At 45.6% G+C, this 22808-nt stretch overlaps 2 protein-coding genes across 2 annotated transcripts in view; both read left to right on the top strand.

Annotated features, from left to right (window-relative positions):
• Positions 1-22808, top strand: part of LOC148517651 (uncharacterized) — a 62457-nt gene that overhangs the window by 5255 nt on the left and 34394 nt on the right. The window lies entirely within an intron of this gene.
• Positions 12252-16597, top strand: LOC148517652 (pentraxin fusion protein-like). Its single transcript, XM_088478568.1, has 3 exons — positions 12252-12342; positions 14499-14745; positions 16217-16597. Exons 1-3 carry the CDS (start codon positions 12252-12254, stop codon positions 16383-16385), a joined length of 507 nt encoding a protein of 168 aa, XP_088334694.1. The 3' UTR covers positions 16386-16597.

Below are 22808 nucleotides of genomic sequence, written 5' to 3'. Positions count from 1 at the left end.
GGCAGGAAAAAGAGGCAATTTGGAGGCCCCTGTACAAACTGGCTCTATTTTACCTGAGTTGCCCCCCCTCCAGTGTGTACTCCGAAAGAGTGTTTAGTGCAGCCGGGAACCTTGTCAGCGAAAGGCGTAGGAGGTTGCTTCCACAGAATGTGGAGAAAATGATGTTCATCAAAATGAATTATCAGCTCTTCCAGGGAGACCAGCCTCCAGAAGGTACAGAGGGACCTGTGGTGGTGGATTCAAGTGGGGACGAGTTAATACTTTGTGAGGATGTACACACTGAAGAGGGTGAGGAATCGGTGGATGAGGATGACATCTTGCCTCCGTAGAGCCAGTTTGTGCAGGGACACATTAATTGCCAGCTTGTTTTGTGGGGGCCCAAACGAACCAATCATTTCAGCCACAGTTGTGTGGCAGACCCTGGCGCTGAAATGATTGGTTTGTTAAAGTGTGCATGTCCTGTTTATACAACATAAGGGTGGGTGGGAGGGCCCAAGGACAATTCCATCTTGCACCTCTTTTTTTTTTCTTTGCATTATGTACAGTTTGGGGCCTAGTTTTTCAAACTGCCATCCTGTCTGCCACTGCAGTTTCACGCCTAGATGGGTCACGTGTTTGTGCCGCCAACTCGTGTCGCTTAGCATAGTCATCCAGCTACCTCGGTGCAACCTTTTGGACATAAAAACACTATTGTGAGGTGTTCAGAATAGACTTGAAATGAGTGGAAATTAAGGTTATTGAGGTTAATAATAGCATAGGAGCAGAAAAACCTACAAATTCTGTGATTTTAGCTGTTTTTATGCTTTTTTTTTTTCAAAAAAATACAGATCCAAAACACAAAACCCAGAACCCAAAACACGGAAGGGTGGTTTTGGCAAAACCAATCCAGATCCAAAACACGAAGAAAGATCCAGATCCAAAACCGAAACACGAAAAGTGGCCGGTGCACACCCCTACTTAAGATAGACGTTGAAATCCAGATCCCTATCTCTTAATCCTGACGCCAGAATCCTGACACACCATCCTGAATGAGGCAAGTCCGGCAGTAGCGCACGTGGGGTTCTGAGTACCCAGAACCCCCCCCCGGACAGACTGGAGTGCAGGCAATCTGTTCTTAAGCCCCACCCCCTCACCACAATATTGCCACGATTCGCGGGTCAATATGGAGCAGGCGGAGAGAGAAATAGATTTTAGGAACCTCTGGGGAGACTTGGGGTTAAGCACCACCAAGGGAGGGTTAGGGGGGAGAGGGGAGGGTTAGGTTACTTACCAGCCTGGCTTTTCGCTGGGCTGAGGGGCTCACAGCACCCATCCTCCCCAGCGCCAAAAAAAGATGATTTATTTTTTATCCTAAGGGGGTGTGGCCACTACTCCACACAATTAGGCCATGCTGCCCTTCTTCCCCAGGCCAGCACTGCTCTCTATACTCCTGAATATATATGTTGGTAACCAGATAAATGTGATGCAGTCATTGTAGCACTGTGTAATTTCTCCATGTTAAAGCAATGTAAACCAGAATATCTTTGATTAAATATAACTTTATTAAGTCTTTAATTTCACTACCCAGTGCAGTTCTTTCTTTCTTTCATTAATTGGTAGTGGATTGTGGAACTGTTCACGAGAACAGTGTACCTGGACAAACCATATTTTAATGCAAGGGATGCAAATATATTTATTTTTACATGCAGAGTAAGTACTGAATGCTTTTCCATGTACCCCACAAATGCTGCTGCTATTAAATTAGAGTTTGAACACTGTCCTCTCAAATATAAATCTTTCTGCACACTTTAAATATGCTCCACCTGCAGTGCAACATGGTATTTCCTAGACTTTCCTACTCTCCCGCAAAGGCTGGGAGGTTCCCAAATCTCAGGTGGTGATTCCAGCCACCTGTAAGAGTTGTGAAGTTTCCTAGAGCTGCCTGCATCTGCCCGGTGCTGCCCACTTCCAGTGTGAAGTGGGCAGTCTGGACAGTGGCTGATGCAATTCATTGTGAATTGTCATTGTAGCACTGCTTTACAATGCCAGTAATCTCTGCAGTGTATAGAGAGGACGCTGTTGTGCTCCCAGCACTGTCCACCTATTCTGCACCACCCAATATGCTGTGCTGACCTAATTGTCCCCTCCTGGAGGCGGCAGCCAGATAGTTGGCAAATATGGTTTTGCAAAGATGCAAAGTTTACTACTTTTTGCTTCACTCCCTCTCACTCCCCTGCAGTTCTTGAGTGCAGAAAGTGTCTTAAGGTGGGTACACACTACATGATATGCTCCCTGAGTGATATCGTGTAGTGTTGTCCCCGGCAGGCTGTGCTCAATGTTGTTCATGTCATTGAGCACAGCCGCTGAACGATATCATTAACGATATCGTTCAGCGCCGGGCTCTCTTCCCCCATTCCCTGACATGCAGCAACCTGACGAGATCATCAGATTGGCCTGCATGTCAGCCCGATTAACGATGATGAACGACTCGCGGGAACGCGCGTCGTTGTCGTCCATCTTTTTGGGGTTAAAAATGGACGGTAAAGTGGACGACATAACGATATCGTTATCGTTTAGTCGTCCACTTTACCGCCCAGTGTGTATGCACCTTTAGTCTTTTCAGGCAATCTGGCACCCCAACTCAAGGTCAAGTAATGTTGGTTTTTCCACATCTTCTGCGCATGTTCATCCAGGAGAATGGACTCTGCACAAGGAAGATTTATCAATTTGGACTACCTTCAATGTATTCGATCAAGGGTGGGCAAAATCTCTCCCTTAGGCCATGTGCTGCCCATCAGCCAATTGCCATTGCCTATTAGACCGGCTCAGACTAAACAGACTGTTGTTTTCTTATAGGGACTGACTATCCCTTTATCACCAGCTGCTTTGTGACAGCGCGTCCATCCCCCCCTCTTTCATTGGACATATGTGCTCTTTGACCGTGTCTATTGCAGCACAACTTCGCCCTCTATCTATGCACTGCGTGGATTACCGGAAAGGAACTAGGTATCTTTAATTGGTTGAGGAGGCATCTATATTAGCCAATCAGAATGTGGCTGCAGTTGCAGCTCCACCTCACACCAGTACAGGAAACTGCGGAGCTGTAGGAAGTCACTGTGCACTAAAGGAAGAGGGGACTCCTGAGAGTTATAGCAACATGGTAGTTGAGCAGGGGACTGCATTGTGTAATTGCCTTGCAATACACTGTTGTCTCAGGACCTGATTCAGACCCGCTCACGAGCACTTAGCTGGGCAGTGCGCACGCACTGCGCGAGCCCCAGAGCGAGAAATCACTCACTTCGGCACTCTCATCCAAAAGGGGAGGCTGATTATGTTGATCGACAGCTCGCCCCATTTGGAAGGTGGGTCAGGGGGGGGGTGGCTAACAGACTGAGGCGTTCCCAAAGGAACGCCTGCCGTTTGTGGGAGGCACCACTGACATCACAGGTGATGTCAGTGGTGAGCTTCCGGCTCTATTTAGAGTCGGAAGCTCACTGGGGCTTGCGGGAACGAGACCCTACCACAAGGGTCTCGTCGCAAGCCCCAATGGTCGTGATGATCGCGACAATCACCTGGCAGCTCGCAAAAGCTGTGGGTGGTCACCCACCGCTTTGAGAGCGGCCAGGAGGCCGAAACTTAAAAAAAAAATGCCCTGATTCAGAGCGAGCGCTCCGGCTCTGAATCGGGGCCTCAGTTTGTACTGAATACAGCCTAAACCAAATTGCAGGAAGATCACTAAATTAAGTTAGGAAGCCTGAACCGAACCCCACCCCTTCCCTATCTTGTGCAACTCCTTATTGAGCCATCAATATGAGGTATCTTATAGATGTTAGGATTCCTAATTGTATAAAATAATGGGGAAAAAATCTTTTTTTTTTTTTTTTTTTTATTTCAATATTGATGAAAATGGTTATTTCACATAATACATTCAACCCAAAACTTTTACACTAAAATACACAAACAATTGTTAAAATAAATATTACAATTGTATTGATGGGTTATTCTAACCACACAATTTTTTTGTGCCCCAAGGGGATTAAATAATTGCGCACCACTACATTAGATGGTACCAACTCTAATATCTGTTCTACCATCACCCATATTCCAGGGAGAAAAACCACTGCTCTTGCATTGTCATGGAACTTCAACCTGGAGTATGTATTCAGTCTTTCCTGCTCACTAAACGTGCCCTATGGAATATTGTGAAAACAGATGAGGTTAAGGCAGTCCTTCTATTTTTGGCATTGTAATTCGTGGCTTGCAGTAGCTCTGTAAGGGCTCTATTTACTACAATCCGCATATTGAATGCAGATTGTAGTGTGATATTACCGAGTGAATTCGCATTGCGAATTCAGGCAATATCACAGGGATTTACTATAAATCCCTTGCAGGGACAGAGCTTGCGATAAAGCTCTGTCCCTGCGGATCCCACCCGCACTCTAGTCGCGGTATTTTCAGAAAAAATACCGCGACTAAGAGCCCGCGCATGCGCCGACCCACCGTCGCTGCTTCCCACCGACTCTAAGCCCCCCCCCCCCCCCCTCCCTTCATTACACTTACCTGCATCCTCCTGGCCTCTGGTGATCTTCTCCGGGCTTCCCAATCAGGTGATCTCCCATACTGCACTGGGGCCCGATCACCTGATGACCGGGCAGCAGTGCACTGTGGGAGACCAGCTGACTGGAGAGGCGCCATCACCGGTCCCTGGATTCAGGTAAGTAAAAAAAAAAAATGTTTAATTTTTTTCTTTTTTTTTTTTTTTTACAGCAATCAGCTTGCGGTCTATTTAGACCACACAGCTGATTGCTGGTACCGGCTCCCGCCTCTGCTCTCCCCGTTAGAGCAGAGTGGGAGCCCGGTAACCGGGGGAGACCCTGGATAGCGCCACCTCCAGGTGGCGTTATTATCACAGGGCTTCCCCCGGTATTTTTTTACAATTTATTTTTAGTAACTATGGTCGGAAAACACATTTCCCATTACAATTATTTGAAATGCGATCTGCTTTACTAAAAATAAGTGATAATTAGGGGTTGGAGTAGAATTTCACTAATTCTACTCCAATTGCCCTATAGTAACTACAGGTGAAACTAAAATGTGAAAAGGGTGTGAAAACACCCTTTCACTTTATTTTAGTAAAAATAATGTTAATAAATAGAGCCCTAAATGTTCTTGGAACTGCCAGTGTGGTCAGATATTATTTACGAAGGACTGTTTCTTCATATAAATATGGACACCCTCAATCATGGCGTGGTGATTGAGCGGTCATTGCTTAAATTCAGGGTAACTGATGTGCTTCTTCAATCCAAGAAACTCAGAATATTTTGGATAGGGGCAGGGGCGTAACTAGATATGTGGACCACATAGCATCTGTTTTGTGAGGTTCCATATGTGCTGCCAAATTATAAAATCTATATAACAAGTGTCTCACATTTAAAATGTTTCTGGTAGCAATCATGTCAGCAGATGAATAGAAGGAATTACCTGAACTATGGTGTACGTAGCGCTTTTTTTTTTTTTTTTTTTTTTTGTAATGAATAACTATATAGACAAAATGGAGTCAAGAACTAATTCTACTTTCCTACCTGAGGCAGTTTCCACTATTTCTATCAAGAGATCATAATCTGTCTTTACCCACAGCCAAATAACAAGGAAAAATGGATGCATGCCCCAGCTCTTTCAGGACTACTTCTATTTACCTCCCAAAAAGGCTGTGCTTCATCCAAACATACTCATGAGATTGATCAAGGATGTCATTGCACAGATTTATAAATAGAACACTAATGTCGGGTACACACCAGACGATAGGCCGTCCAAATCGGATGACCTATCTGGTACATTGTCTAGTGTGTACCCTCAGCGTCACTGACTATGCGCACCCGTCGGACCTGCGTGCAGGTTTGACAGGCGACTTAGTTAGCGAGGGCAATGCTGACAAATGCAGCATGGCCCCCGCTGCCAGAATCTGCAAGTGTGTATGCACTTGCCAATGCTGGGTCCCGTCGCTTACGAGGTTGGTACATGCTAACCATAGTCTAGTATGTATCCTCAAGAGTCTTGGTTCACAAGGGCATGTTCTACACATTTGAGGAGTGCTCTGGCACTGCCTCCATCCTTGCTGCAGACATTTAACTTATCCGGTGGTCTCTAGAACCAGCAAGAGGTTCGACCTCTCATGTTCTACTTCGCATGCATAGCATCTCCGTGTCTTTCCTGGCATTCCTCATGGACAGACACAACCATGAGGCTCCATCTGTTTGTATAGAGCAGGGGTGGCCAAACTCTGTCCTCGAGAGCTACCAACAGTTCACGTTTTCCAGGTCACCCAGCAAGTGCCCAAGTGTAGTCATTACTCACTGACACATTTTGAAAGATCCACAGGTGGAACTAATTATTTCACTTGTGATTCTGTGAGGAGACCTGGAAAATGTGAACTGTTGGTAGCTCTCGAGGACAGAGTTTGGCCACCCCTGGTGTAGAGAGCCTGTAAAGCTGCTGCAAGTGCACTACTCCAGGGGCGCCGAGAGTGGGGGGGAGCGGGTACTAATTGTCCAGGATTGCTAGAGGGGCCTTGTGCCGCCCCACCCCCTCCCTCATATCACAGCAGCCCAGCATACACTATGTGCTGAGCTGCAGTGGGAGACTGCTCGTGGCTGCTGAGCATCAGCCGCAGCAGTGTCCTATGCATGTGGTGGGAGGTGATCACACAGCTCAAAATGCCCCCCCTCCCCGAGGCACAAACTATATAATTTTTTATTATTTTTTTACATTTGTTTAGCCTAAGGGGATGTGGCCATGCCTTCCATCATTAGGCCACACACCCTTGTGGCTCTTGTCGCCCCTGACTACACCACCACTGGCATAGTGGGAATACATAGTTTTAACTTCGTTTGGTGTTTTTACCACCCAGATGTCCGGTGCATTACAATGCCCAGCAATACCCATAAGCAGGGCCGCCATCAGGGGCGGACTGCCGGGCCTCGAGTCCCGGGCCCGGAGAGACCAGAGACAGAGGGGGGCCCGGCTGGCTGCGGTGCTGCACCGGCAGCCATAGAGTCAGGAGCGGAACTAACGCCGCTGCCCGCCAACCTGGTCCCGGCTCCCCATTACTTAAATGGTTTGAGCCAGAGTGGGCCCGCTTTGGCCGCTCCGGCTCCTACAAGACAGACACCCAGCCCGGCCCCTTGTTATGACACAGCGCACGTGACGTCATCACGTCACGTGTGCTGTCATAACAAGGGGCTGGGCTGCTGGAAGGGATCGAGAGGAGCCGAAGAGGAAGTTGCAAATAAGGTAAGTAATGGAGCATACACACGGTCAGATTTGTCAGATGAACGACTGAACGATTTTTGACTGCATTAAAATGAATGGAATCGTCCAAGTCTGACTGCAAACCCATCAGATGTCAGATATCGTTATCTGACAAACGGGAACGCGTATCGTTGATCGTCCATCGTTCAGGCATGTCAGATATGAACGATTTTCCTTCAGATATGAACGACTGAACGATTTTTAAATCGTTATCGTTCATATCTGAAGGAAAAATCTGACCGTGTGTATGCACCATAAGTTGTGGTTTGGGGGAGAGAAAGAGGCTGCCACACATGCAGGGGGTTATAGGGGCTGGCACACATGCTGGGGGGGGGAGAGGCTGACACGCTGAGGCTGGGACATGCTGGGGATGGAGGGAAAGTGACAGACGCTGGGGGTGGGACACACGCTGGGGCTGGGGGGGGAAGAGGCAGAGACATGCTGGAGATGGAATGGGAATGAGGCTGATGGGCTACCCTGTCCTCCCCTCTCTGCACTGAGCCTCCCCAGCTAGTTCAGCCAGCCTTCCCTGTCCCTCTCTTAGTCTAGACAGCATTCCCTGCCATGCCCCACTCCCCAGTGCAAACAGCCCCCCTGGCCCTGTGCGTCTCCCCCTAGTCCTGCCAGCCGTCATTGTCCTGCCCCCCCTCTCAGCCCTGAGCCTATCACCCCCCCACCACCCCAGTCCAGTCAGACTTTCCTGTTTTAGTTTTTTTTTTATGTGGGTCTAGCTTTTTCAACATTTTATATGGTTACGGCTTAGTTATATATATAAATCCATCCCCTCCCTCTCCCCGGGGGGGGGGGGGGGCGGGCCAGGCCGGACCTGTGTACTTTGTCAGTACCGGGCCCCACAATTTCTGATGGCAGCCCTGCCCATAAGCTCCTGGCTGCTTCTACAATGGTGTTATATCCTTAGGTTTATTGAATTGTAGCATAAAATACAAAGAACTGCTTAAGCTGTACCACATGTGGATGAACTGCCACCAGTACCAACTGCACAAATACATCTAACATCACATATACTGTACTCTGGCCAAGTGTATTTCAACCGTGTTGATTATCTGTCTGGATAATAAATCTCTAGTATCATTCCGTTGCACTCCACATTGCTAGACTACTCTGCCAACAGGTTATGGGACCAGGAAGCAGTCCTGCAGCCTTAGGTTATTATAGTTCCCATACACAGCCTCTGCTAACACTTCAAAGGCAGTGGCAACCTCCTGAGCATGTAATGTTCAGGCCTCAATGGACTATGGGCCTGATTCAGTAAGGATTGTGTACGCAGCTGTGAATTCGCATGGAACACAGCAGTGAAAGTATGCTAATGCCTCAGGTGGCATAGAGATGCCCACTGTTGCTTTCTCACATCTGTACTCTCACACCTGTGCAGGGTAGTAACTAAGGGTGTGCGACTGCACAGAGCTCTGTGGGCGGCACCTACGCTATGCTCACTCTCAGTTCCTGCAGTTGGCTAGCAAGGTGCATGTAACGTCACTCTGCTGCCAGAATCTCTGCAGCAGTGCAACCTGGAGTGTCCTTAGGACACTCCAGATGGTGTCAATGCTGCCCTTACAGAAGCCCAGAGCATCCTGAGGATGCTCTGGGCATTGCTAATCGCCTGCGTCTGATGTGGCATACTTACCGACTTCTGGGGAGGAGATGCAGGTGGGAGGTGTTGGGGGCAAGGCCTGACTATCAGTGGCATTAAGCCCTGCCCCCTTGCGGTAAAGTGCCGCAAATCCTGCACATTTGAATAGGGGGCAGGGATAAATTACATGATTATCATAGAATCGCATCATTAAGTCCCGCCCCCATGCATGGACCTACCGATCTGCAAATTAATTCTGCCCACTTCACAAGGAAGTGGGTAGAATGCAGGAGAAGTGCCCACCTTCCTGGGGGTGCAGGGATTACACACAAAAATTGCGAGCCTCCTGTAGGTCTTGGGAGGGTAGGCAAGTATGCGGTGCAGGCCACACCCCTCCATATGAAGTCAGAACTGCTCCTGCATATACATCCGTACCAGACTCTCATCAGCCCGTCATGCTAAATTTACACCAGGGCCGGGATGCACTAAACGGAAAATGCGGTAAAACCCCGGTTTAACGCATTTTCCGTATGCATCAATCAGCTGGCCGCCGGGCTCCGATGTGGAGGGTACCGCCAGCTTCTACCACATTGCGCTGATATGAGGGATCCAATCAGATCCCTCCCCAGCATGCCCCGCGTCACTCTGCGCATGCACAGATGGACTCCCAGGTCATAAACCCGGAAGTCCACAAGGCGGCAGGGATCGCAAAGGACAGCTCTTATCGGAAGAGCTGTCCTTTGCTGTGCATATGTGATCTGTACAATTGCGGTATCCGGCAGTAAGTTTTGCACTCTGTTAGTGCATCTTGCCCCAGGTCTGACCAGCCACAAATACTGCAAGTCTCATCAAACGCAACGAGTTCTCATGTGGTGTACGCAGTCACAGTGGCTAATTTACGCACACCCATGCAACTGCGTTCAAACTAACACATCTGTGTTTTTCTAACCACTGACTTGAACTGCTTGCGTAATTGCAAGAGCGATACTTACTGAATCGGGCTGTAAGGTTGTTAATATTTGCTTGAAACACTCCATATCCCTTTGGGAGTGTTCATCCCATTCCTGAAGAAAAGAAGGTTTGGGAAGACACCAGGGAAAGGAGATGCACTATGGGCCTGATTCAGAGTTGTACGCTATCCCATTGATCAAGTAATTGAGCATTTATTGGTGGTATACGTTATGGTTGCAATGAGGATTCCTTTGTAAGTGATAAAATGCAAACATGTGGGAGGTAATGGGAAGTGACTGCTAAAACAGAAGCATGTTTTCAGCTGTCTACAATTAAGTACAGCGATAACAACGGGGCTCCGATGTCTCGGTTGCAGCGGCCTTTTTGAGCGACCACTCACTCAAGGAGTCGGTTTGTGTCCTGTCACAGCCAGGGTTTCTCGGCATGGTGGTCGGCGGGTGTTACCTGTGAGGATGCTGTGGCAGGGGGCGTCTGGCGGGGAGCATTGGCTGTGCGTGGACCTGTTTGGGCATATTGTCACTCTGTGCTGGGTAGGCCTGATGGTGCTTCCGTTCTGCTCTGGCATGGGCAGGGGCTGGCTGGCAACTTTCAGCCTGGGGGGCAAATGCATGCAGGCGGCCCTGGCAGAGGAGTAGCGTGTAGCCAGGGTGCCCGAAGAATGCGCGTGCTACAGCGCCCCCCTCAAGTGTTCCAGGGAGGAGGCGGGTCCATATGGGATTAATGTAATTTAAAAATAAAGATTAGGGACAGCCCAATCATGGTGCCCATATGCAGTGCCCCCCTGTGCCCCAGAAGAGGACCCCCTTATGCAGGCCTCCAGTAGTGATCCCCCTATGCAGTGCCCCTTGTGCCCCCAGTAGTAAGCCCTTTATATAGTGCCCCAGTAGTGGTACCCCCTATGCAGTGCTCCTTATATAGTGCCCCCAGTAGCAGTCCACACCCCATGCAGTGCCCCCAATAATGGTATTGCCCTATATATAGATCCCCCAGCAGTGGTGCCCCTAGTAGTTGTCCCCTCCCCTAGTAGTAGTAGTCCCCCCATTGTAGTGCCCCAGTAGTAGTCCCCCCTTGCAGAAGTAGTTCCCTCAGTTGTAGTCCGCCCCACCCCCCCTTGAAGTGCCCCTAGTTATAATCCCCTTGTAGTGCCGCCCCCCCTGTAGTGCCCCCAGTAGTGGTTCCCCCCCTTGTGGTGCCCCCAGTAGTGGACTTTTTCTTTTGCCATTTCCATGTCTATTAAACCACTCATTAAAAGTTCCACACTTTAATTTAAATCTGCTTCTGTGTCTGCTCCTATCACCACCCTGGGTCCACAACAAAACCAGAACCTCACATGTCCTATGCTGTGTTTGTATGCAGTTGCAGACAGCTGCAATGGCTCTGGTGGATATCTCTGTAAATGTCTTGGTGGCTGTTCAATTAGCTTATTGTAAATACTCAGTTACAAAAATTGCCAGGAGAAGTGTCAGAGCAGGAGCCGGAGAAGGGACCAGGGAGCAACTGAGCGAGCCTGAGGAGGACCTGCCTAGCTGAAAGCAGGTAAGTGTAACCCGCTATACGCCACCTCAGAGTGGTGTATAGTAACACCATCAAATTCCAAAAATACATGATTTTCAGAATTTGAATAGCCTAATTTCTACATCCTCATACTAATGTATGGGGAGTGTGGAAATCAATGCAGATGGAATTAACCAGGAGATATCGATATCGCCTGCGTTGTGTTAATGAATACTAAATAAAAATGGTAATTAAGGAAAATGTCCTTTAAAACTGTTATTTTAGTGTTGATGAATAGGCCCCCTCTATCTGTCCTTTTGGGTAATTGGTCTGTGATAATCCTGTGTGGTGATTGCATTACAGTAGTCTCTTTGCAAGGAGGGTATTTTTGCCTGCCAGATGCCCATCGAGTTAGGGCAACCCAGAGGATTATTTGGTGGGCCAGTGTGACTAGGCAGGGATTAATTGGAACAGAGCAGGCTTGTGCAGACTCAACAGGTTGGTAAACATATTTAATACTTAATGGTGCATACACAGTCAGATAAAGACTATATTAACGATATTGTTTGACCGTTTAGATCGTCCTTTTTTTAGCCCCCCCCCTCCAACGACCATCGATGCCCAGGCACGGATGGTCGATATGACCATCGCCCGTGAATGCAGGCCAACCTGGTCGATATCAACCAGGTTAGCCTGTTTGCTGTAGAGACCCGCTCGTTCTAGTAGTTTGGAGGTTGGTGCATGTTCGATATCGAACATGCCGGACGATCAGAAGATATCTGATCGTTGTCTGATCGTCCCGTGTGTACGGGCCATAATACAGAACTCTGCATGGAGTCTGCGAGCAACAGGTTCCTTTTCAAAATGTTCTCTAACTCAATGCATATTTATTTTTTGCCATCTAGAAATGAGAATCCACCTATTCATTCTTGGAGTAACTGTCCTAGGGATCTCCAGAAAAGCTTTGTCAGATGACTCCCACATTCCTGAAAAAGCTAGTAAGTGATGTTTTAACTACTGTTTGTGCTTTAATATTTTTACTTTTCAGCATTAGACCTGTTGTGTGGCTTTTTTTTTTTTCTCTCAAGAATAGAACATAATCTAGAAAGTAAGACTGCTCCCCTAACTGTGTCCACTAAAACTCTGTCCTCAGGACCCCACACAGGTCACATTTTCCAGGTCACCCAGCAGGTACACAGGTATTCATTACTCACTGACCCATTTTAAAAGATTCACAGGTGGAGCTAATTATTTCACTTGTGATCCTGTGAGGAGACCTGGAAAACATGCACGGTTTGGGGTCCTGAGGACTGAGTGAGAACCTGTGCTCTAGGGATTTGTAATACAAAGTTCCCTTTTTTAGTTTAGCTTGAGACTGTTGCTGCAACAAGTGAATAGAAATGGAGAGCCAATCTACACGTTATTATGCCAACATAAACCTACCCTCCAAAATGACCCGTTACGTTAGGTACAAAATGCTCTGCTCCTGGACTTCCCACCTAAAGCTGCCCATACATCTAAAGATTCTGTCCAACCAGTCAACTAGCTGATTGGTTGGAATGAATATCTGCTCCCAAATGCTGGAAAATGGACAAACTGTTGTTTGAACAAATAGTTTAGATCAGTGGTTCTCAAACTTTGTCCTGCACAGGTGTACTTATTACTCCCTGACACATTTTAAAGATCCACAGGTAGAGCTAATAACTTAATTACTTAATAACTTGTGATTATGTGAGGAGACCTGGAAAACATGCACCGCTTGGGGTCCTGAGGACCGAGTTTGAGAACCTGTGGTTTAGATCAAACATTTAACAAACTTGTCTGAACGATCATGTTCATCTGCTTTCTGGCATTTAGGAGCAAATTGCTGATCATCATTTACTCCCATACGTTACCAGATTTTCATTCCAACCAATCAACAAGCTGGCTGGTTGGATGTAAGTTGGTCTAGTGTGTGGCCATCTTAAAGATTATCTGTCCAACCAGCCAACTAGTTGACTGGTTGGAATGAAAATCTGGTTAATGTATGGGAGTAACTGATCAGCAATTTGCTCCTAAATGCCAGAAAACATGAAAATGATCGTTCAGACACATTTGTTAAATATTTGATCCAAACAATTTGTTCAGTGTTTGTCCATTTTCCGGCGTTTGGGAGCACATTGCAGATTGTAATTTGCTTTCATTCCTTACCAGATTTTCATTCCAACCAATCAACTAGTTGGCTGGACAGAATCTTTAGATGTGTGGCCAGCTTAAGTTAATGATTGCAGACACCTGTGTTGAGCTAGTTATTTCATGAGACTGGTGTTTCAACACAGGTGGCTTCAATCCTAAATTAAGAAGGTTCAGGAGCAGAGCACTTTGTACTTAATGGAATGGGTCATGTTGGAGGGTCTGCATAAATGTGCAAGCAAATCCTTTATTAAAAATCTACATTTTCTTATAAAGTAAAGTATTAAGAATGTAATATTACATTGAAAGAGAAACCAACATTCTTTTTTACAAGAATAAAGAGGACCTATGTATGGAACAAATTCTGATCCTAAACACTACTAATCACCAAGAAATCCTAGTCCTACAGAAACTCATTAAAACAAATGTTTACTTTTATATTTTTTTAAACATTGTAACTATGGAATACAACCAATAACTGACAGTGACTACTGTGTATACATTTCATGGTTTGTTCTATATGCATCCAGTACAAAAAGTGAAATCAAATTGTCACAATAAATTGGTTAAACAAACAATTCTGCATTTAAACAGGCTTTAATGATCAGCTAATTAAAGATGGTCGTCTAAATATATAGCACAACTGATGTTTAGTCGCTGGTGTAATCCTACTGTCAAGATTGCACCAAAATTCTGATCTCTCTTAATACTAATTTACTAATTCTCCTTTCATCCTCCTTTTAATATCTGAAGGTACAGTATTTGAGATGCAGAATATTTAAAAGTTGCTATACATCTGATTTCTGTTTCCAATTTGAAATGTCTCATTTACAATTACCAAAGTAAAACAGTAGTTAGTCCATCTTATACATACATACATACATACATACATACTCACTCATACACACACTAGCTGGATTCTAGCCTGTTTAAAACAAGAGCTTGCAAACAGCCATTCTGATGTAACCAGTTTATCTTGCAGGTGAAAATTTAGCTTTGACTGCATATGTGTATCCAAGCTCGGAGGTGATTGAAGGATCAGCCTGGAAAACCATTGATGGCAGCAGAATGACCTGTTTTGAGACAGAGTATGAGATGCCAAGTTGGCTGGCTTTGGACCTGAAACAGAACTACAGAATTCGCACTGTTGTAATTACCAGCCAAAATTACCCACAACGCTTGGATGGAGCAGAAGTCAGAGTTGGAAAATCTCTGGATGGAACTGAAAAGTAAGTGGCAGCATCGGGATATGCCATACTCTAGACCTAGCATTAGAAACTCTAAGGGGCATATGTATCAAGCTGTTTGGTACATAAAATTATGCAGAAACTGCTGTTCCCGCATAATTGTATGTATTGCTCTTGTATAATAAAAGCGCAATGCAAGAGATTTCACAGAAATCTCTGAAGTGCTAATTGGCAGATCAATGCAGACTACAATCTGACTTCTATGTACTAAACTCCAAAAAGCAAAGCTTTTCGAAGTTTAGCCCTGGTAGTTTACACCATCTTCAGATGTAAACTGCTTTCACCCTATGGGGGCTCCAGGGGCAGGAGAGAGGTCTTTCGATCTCTCCCCTGCAGCCTCCGGAAGCTGACACTGTGTTCATGAGCAGTGTCTGCTTCCCCTTCTGTGAAAGACCTCCACAATTTGCTGGGGATATAACTTGTGGGGACAGTGGCTAATGCATCTGCTGTCCCTGCGAGTTCCCCTTTGTACATTGGGTATATTTTAATTTAAAATGAGAAAAAAATCCCCTGCGAATTGGACCGATAATAATCGTGGCAGTACAGCGATTGTTACCTAGACCCTTAAAACATTTTAGCAATTGGAACTGTATTCTTAGACCTATGTTGTATCGGCTTTTTACACTGAATGTTTACTTTTTTGCTGCCTTATTTTTGCACATTTTCCCTAATCTTAATCCTGGTGATCTTGAATTGTATAGTGGTGAATAGCTGATTACATTGTCCATGTGTGCAGAAGTTTTGTACTAAAGGTTCCTCAAATTGCACAACTGGGCCAAAATGAAGGCAGCTGAGACTGCAACTTGGTTGGTTTTGCTGCTCAGATTGTAAACCAAATAAAAGTTGAAAACTGTCCCTAGGGGAATTCAGTATTTCCTATTATCCGTAGGGGGGAAAAAAACAAACTTGGTCTTTAAATACCATGATGGGTTCCAGTAAATCCCACTTAACAAAATAGGTCTTGTAGAAACTGGCTAAGCCTTTTACACAGTCCTATACGTAAGACCCTTTTTTTTTTTTTTTTTTCTCCTCAACTTCGAAGAAACTGAAGCTTTAGGGTCTAGCCACTCTACTACATTGGAGACTGAAGAAAGAAACTCTGGAAGAGGGTTGTCTCTTGTAGCTGCATACTGGGGGGGAGGGGGGAAATCTGGACTTGGGCAATTATCTTACAACTGATTATTCACTGTACAATTCATCGGATTTCATATGGGGCAGGTCTTTACCAACTGTGTGGAACGGGGTATAAATACTGCTGGCTCCAAATTTAAAAATAAATTTGGAGCCAGCAGTATCCCTTAGGAAGTCAGATCTGCATCCAGGGCTCTTAAAAGTAGAATCTAAAATATTAGATGCCAGCATTAATTGTTGGGAGCACTTGCTGCTGGGATTTGTCCAGGACTGCTATAAAGATAATTGATGGATATTGTCATTCATTCTCCCTCCTGTGTAGGTGTCGAACAATCAGGATGTCCAACAACCCGACTATTAAGATTTGCTGCCATGGCATAGAAGGACGCTATGTTACAATAATTATGAAAGAGCGAAAAGAGTATCTCCCATTGTGTGAGGTGGAGGTCTATGCTGTGACGGCTAATGACCAAATAAGATGTGATGACTAAGCTGAGGATCTGTATTCTGGAAAATACAACTATATTTACATTTTTTTTTTTTTTTAAATATTCCCCAAATGTATTCAACTGTTTCACTCCTTTCCTATTGCTGGACAGAATAGACAGCTTATGTGGTCTATGGATAATTGTACTACTGCAAGTATCAGTTTGTTGTCCAGTATTCTATCACCAGGATTACGTCCAATAAATATTAAGCAATACATTTCTTTATTTTGTAAATCATTTCTACCTCTGCAAATTGCTGATGTATGGGGACCTTAACTCCTTAGCACAACTTTACATGCAATCAATTGCTGATGTATGGGGGCCTTTAGTACCAGCAGTGGCTCCTACCCTCTTGCATGAAAGGGGCTGCCACTACTGGTCCAGCCGGCTGAGCCCTGGAACATGCGCAATGGATCTGGCAGATGGCGCATGCACACAAGCAGCAGTGCCACAGCACATGCGCATAACACTGGCTTCTAGGGAGTGCATCGGCTGCAGCCACCCTAGAAGACGTTGTAGGGCTGCCCAAAAAGGCAGAGCTGCAGCTTCCTCCTGAAGCTGCTCTCTGCTATTCGCAGCCTGGCAGTCCCAGGGGGAGGAAACTCCTCCCTCTGGGGCTGTCTGTCCTGTGTGAATGACAGCTAGCGCTTCAAATGGGAAACCACTGCCAGTCAGTGTAGCCAGTGCAGTCATGGACTGCAATTGGCTCACTGAAGTGGTGGATTTTACTGGGTGAGCTGCAACCCCTAGGTAATATACACCACTGGTCTAGAGCAGTGGTTCTCAAACTCTATCCTCAGGACCCCACACAGTTCACGATTTGCCAGTCACGCAGTGGGAACACAGCTGTAATCGTTACTCAGACACATTTTTAAGGTCCACAGGTGGAGCTGATCATTTCCCTTGTGATTCTGTGAGGAGACCTGGAAAACATGTACTGTTTGGGGTCCTGAGCACTGAGTTTGAGAACCTGTGGTCTACAACACAGGTCATATTACAGCATCTATGAATGACTATCGCGCTATACTAATCCCTCATTCTTGCATTAAATATAAATCAAACATAAGGTTGCATTCAAATTCCTCACTCTTCAGCATACAGCACAGTCTTTGTTAACTTAAACCTCCATACATTAGTCTCTAACCTAATACGCCAAAGGGAAATTAAATTTAGCTGAAAGGGATGGCCCAAGACCATCGGGCTTGCGACTGAGACCTTGCGGTAGGGTCTCCCTGCCGCAAGCCCTGGAGTGATTTTGGCTCTCAGAGCCAAAATCACTCCCACCACTAGTGATGTCAGTGGGGCCGGCTTCAGACGGTAGGCGTTCCCATGGGAATGCCTCTGTCTGGCAGGCACGCTCACCAAAGGGGGTGTGCTGTCAATCAACATCGACAGCACGCCCCCTTTGGTGCGAGACCCGGAGCTCCCTCTGTCGTGCGCATGCACAGTGGGGCAACATCGACCCGCTTGCGAGCGGGTCTGAATTACCCCCTTAGGGCCTGATTCAGACCTGTTTGCTAAACTATGAACACACACACTATGGGCGATTATCGCGCATGCATCAAAGTATGCACCAGTCACTGCGGCCAGGAATCGTGCACTTGTAGTACAGACTGGATGCTACTTTGAGTGACAGCGCCGTTTGTGGGTGGTAACGGGAAGGTGCTTGTGAACGGGGGAATGGGGCTGCGCATGCAGGAGTGTCTGGCCGTCCAAACAGTTTTATGGGTATACATAACTGGCAAAGAAGCGTCATTGTACCAGTCACTTGGTTGTATTTCAGTCTGCAGTGCTTGCAGTGGGGTAGGGTCTAACCTCAAGCACTGCATGCAGCACCGATGGCTCTCGATGTCACTGATTAATCACACACTACCTGGAGATGACGTGTGCTATGAAAGAAAGGTGGGAGTCTTTATACTCCGGCGTGCGCTCACTGCTGTTGCTCTATAAGGCATAGAGGGCGTCCATTCACCAGACCGCACGATCGCAGCATTTGCATACCCAGCCCCTTCTAGCTGTGTGAGAGCACAGCTTAGCGTACGGGTCTGAATGAGCTCCTTAGTCCCAAAGTACCTGACATCAATCCTCACCAAATATTGACTTATACAATAACTGTCTATTCAAAGAACTTGAACAGGACTTACCTGAGCAGTCTCTTCAGAATCCAGCACAGCAAACTGAGCCTACATGCCAGGAAGCCTACAAGCACTTCCTGCCTCCTGCCAGAACAATTTACTGTTCAACACCTGTGGTTTCATTGTCCAAGGCGTGCTTCTATCAGAGTGTGAACGCACACCCAAGAGTGGTATGTTTATTACACATACCCCACTTTTTTTTTAGGTGTCCTTAAACTACCAGCACAGATCAGGTCTGTCAATATATCCTATAATTTTATTTTTTAAATGTGGGGCAATAATCCAAAATGTTTTTAATATAGATATTAGTCAATTATCAATAAAGACCAAAGAGTGTAATGTGTGGCTTGGGAGACATCCAGAGAGGCAGCAGTTCTGCTGAGTTCTATGTCTAGCCGTACTTGCTACCTTCTTTGTTGTCTGCAGGAATGGTGGGCCACTCTCTATAACATAACCCAGTGCCACTAGTCGAGTACCCACCCAGGTGGACTGATAGTCCAACACCCCTGTGTGCAATACTGCCGCCCACCATCCATTGCATGCTGATACATCAGACCACGACTACAGCCCTCTTAGTGGCATCAGTGGTTTGCCCTCTCTTTCCTGGCATACTTGGGCCTCCAAGGGCTGCCCACATAGTATACTTGCAGACAAGGCCATTGCAGCTGGCCTTTTGCTGATGTCTTCCTCATCAGGCACAATCTGGATTGCTGGAGACCTCGTTCTACTGTTTACATGACAGGACACAAGCTGACCTGCTCCTGACAGGCTAGTTGTCCCCTGGTGTTGCACTGCAGGTCACCAGTTTGCCCATTTTTCTTTTCTAGTTGACTGTGCCAGATCGCCAAGCTGCCTTATTTCTGAAAGTACTAATTGGCACTCCATGATATTTTTTTTTCAATTGAGTATTCTTTTATTGGTTTTCATAAACCTATACATACCATGATATGAGTTTACACTGCCTCATTTGAGTACGTGATCTATCCCTACCTACTCTCCTCTGTGCAATCGATACTGGATTATGGTCAGCTACTTCACCTAAACCATCCTTTGCCTGCAAAAGTTTCCTGCCACACTCTGTTTCCATGTCAGAAATCTCAACATTGGCTATTCCTTCAGCCCACAAAGTCAGGGTGTGCGTAATAAAGGATACCATGGCCACTGATTTTGCAGAATCCATAAAGTTCTCAGGGATCACCTACATTCCACTCATCATCTGGTGACCGTGGAAAAAATTTAAATTGGTGAATGTGAGAAAGACCTGTTTGACCTTAAACAGCAAGTTGCTGCTTTACAAAAAAACTCAGTTGTTTAACTCAATGACTTAAGGTACATACACAAGTAAAGATTTTCTGTCCAACCATCCAACTAGTTGGTGATTGGTTGGAATGAAAATCTGGTAAGGTATGAAAGTAAAAGACAATCAGCTATTTGCTCCCAAGTGACGGAAAAAGGACAAAAACTGTTTGAACAAATTGTTTAGATCAAACATTTAACAAACTTATCTTAACTTGTCATGTTTTCTGGCGTTTAGGAGCAAATTGCTGATCATCAGTTACTCTCATACCTTACCAGATTTTCATTCCAACCAATTAACTAGTTGGATGGTTGGACAGAATCTTTACATGTGTATGCACCCTTAGTGCCTAATTCAGTAAGGATTGCAATTGCAGCTGTGAAAATATGCTAATGCCTGCCACAGCTCAGCCAGCATAGAGACTACCACAGCTGCTTTCTCATATGCCTAATACCTCGCACTCCTGCATATACATTGGTACCATCGTCGAAGCACATCGGCCTGTCATGCACAATTACAGCAGGTCTGACAAGTTGCAGAAACTGTAGTAGTTGATTTTAATCCCACACCAGTGATACTATGTACAGTATGAAATATATATATATGTGTGTGATCTCGCTTCATTGGGTTGTATATACGTAAATAACCCAGCTATCAATCAGCCTGATATACTCAACAATTTGTCTAGCTGGGGTGTCTAATATAGTGCACTTATTTTAATTCACGCAATCCTCATCTTTATATAGAATAGTAAATATGTTAAAACTATAACCTTTCTTTATTAATTTCTTATTTAAAAAAAAAAAAAAAATGAATTCCATTACTTAGGTGAAATATTTAAAATTTACATACATCACAAAAATAGTACAAAGAAATTGGTGTATAAAGAAAATAAATAAATTACAGATTAGTTTTTTAAAACTGTATTTCTATACTGCTGGTTGATTTATTTCTCTTGTATAACTTGGCTACCAATATTAGTTTATAAGTTACTGCAGTTTATACTGCCTGTCATGTGCAGGCTGTGGGCCTGATTCTGACCCGCTCGCAAGCGGGTCAATGGTGCCCAAGTGCGCGTGCGCACGACGGAGGCGGCTCAATCGTGCGCATACACGAGACCCGAATAACGACGGCCAAGCCGTCGTGAAGGGTCTCGCACCAAAGGGGGTGTGCTGTCGATGGTGACTGACAGCACGCCCCCTTTGGTGGGCGTGGCTGCCCAGACTGAGGCGTTCCCATGGGAACGTCTACCGTCTGAGTCCGGCCCCACTGACATCACTAGTGATGTCAGTGGGAGTGCTTTTGGCTCTGATAGAGCCAAAAGCACTCCTGGGCTTGCGGCAGCGAGACCCTACCGCAGGGTCACCCACAGCTATGCGAGTGGAGCAGGGACGGCCCTGATTCAGAGCGAGCGGCTCTGAATCAGGGCCTGTGTTCCATTTTTCACTGATCATGAGACCAGTAATTCCTATATTAAATAGGTTTCCCTGTGGTTATGTTTTCTTCACAGATTGATACAAATTGTTATATAAGAGACAATCTTGTTGCAAACTGTATCATTCTGTTACATTAGTAACAGTCAAGGTGCATACACACATAACGATTTTGTAACCGAGTATCTGTCAGATTTTTCCCTTGAAAAAGTGAACGATTTTTTGAGGTGTAATGAACGATTTGTACAACGATGAACGAAAAATGTTCCTTCCCTTAATGAAAATCGTTATGTTGGATGGTCTGAAATGGACGATAAACTACAAACGGGTGCGCGCTTGATCGATTATCGTTCATCGTTATAACTCAGAAACTGAACGATTTTTTTGAACGATAACGACATCGTTAATAACAAATCGTTCAAAAAATCGTTAAGTGTGTATGCACCTTTATGCTTTGTTTCTGTGGGATATCCACAAATGGTTACATTGATCAGCGAGTCCAATTGCTCCGTCTGAACGAATACTCCTGGAGGTGAATACTAGACTACCTCCGTGACCACACAGTTATATTTCAACACAGTATTATCTCCCCTAAGTAGGGGAGATAATACTGTGTTGATATAATACTGTGTTGAAATATAACTGTGTGGTCACGGATTCATTGTATCATATGTGAAACATTCACATATGAACTAATGATCAGTAACTGTTCGCTTTGCACATATCTGGTTAACGGTATATTAAGTGAATGTTCTGACATACTCACCCAAGCTCCAGCCTGATTTATTGCTAAGACCATCTGTGGTCACTAATAGACTGCAGTGGTGAGGCACCATGGGATTAGTGTGTGGCCAAATTAGAGTTTGCATTTCATGATCAGGCCAATGGGGTCATTCCTATTAGGTTCGAGGGGGTTGGTTGCTGTTGCAATGGCATAGAAATGCCAGCAATGGCACCATAACTTTCCCCAGACTCACAGATAGCAAACAAAAATCATAGCAAACAAAAATCAGTGAGTCCAGAAGTCCTGCTAGTCAGGGCCAGATTAAGGTTTGTGGGGGCCCCATCAATAAAATAAGAGCTGTCCTTTGCAATGGCTTCGGTCAGAGGGACTTCCGAGTTTAACACCCAGAAGTCCCTCTGGTGTCCTTCTGCGCATGCGCAGAAGGCCGCAATGGGGTGATGGTAGGTATCCGATCAGATCCCTCCCAAGGGGGAGCGTCCCAATAAAAAAAACCATAGGCTTCTATGGGTAACGCCACCTGAAGATGGCGTTACCCACTGGGAAGAAGCACTGGAATGCATCGTATTCCGGTACTTTGTACATATGGGAAATGCGGTAAACCCCCCGAAACCTTCCTTTTCGGGGGGTTTACCGCATTTTTTCCTGTTAGTACATGCTGCTCATAGAGAGGGAGAGAGAGTGAGAAAGAGGGAGAGAACAAGATAGAGACTCATGAGAGAGTTATGGAGCATACACACGGTCAGATTTGTCAGATGAACGATTTGAACGATTTGTCCAACGATTTGAACTATGAACGATTTTTGACTGCATTAAAAT

This window comes from Taudactylus pleione, unplaced genomic scaffold (assembly GCF_031769625.1).
Source record: "Taudactylus pleione unplaced genomic scaffold, aTauple2 ptg000214l, whole genome shotgun sequence".
NCBI classification, from domain to species: Eukaryota; Metazoa; Chordata; class Amphibia; order Anura; family Myobatrachidae; genus Taudactylus; species Taudactylus pleione.
Note: the sequence above shows the minus strand (reverse complement) of the source record. Positions and strands in the feature narration are given on the sequence as shown.

Coding starts and splice junctions, on each gene's coding strand:
- LOC148517652 (XM_088478568.1), top strand. CDS start 12,252: ATGAGAATCCACCTATTCATTCTTGGAGTAACTGTCCTAGGGATCTCC. Junction 12,343..14,498: donor CCACATTCCTGAAAAAGCTA/GTAAGTGATGTT, acceptor TTTATCTTGCAG/GTGAAAATTTAGCTTTGACT. Junction 14,746..16,216: donor TCTCTGGATGGAACTGAAAA/GTAAGTGGCAGC, acceptor CCTCCTGTGTAG/GTGTCGAACAATCAGGATGT.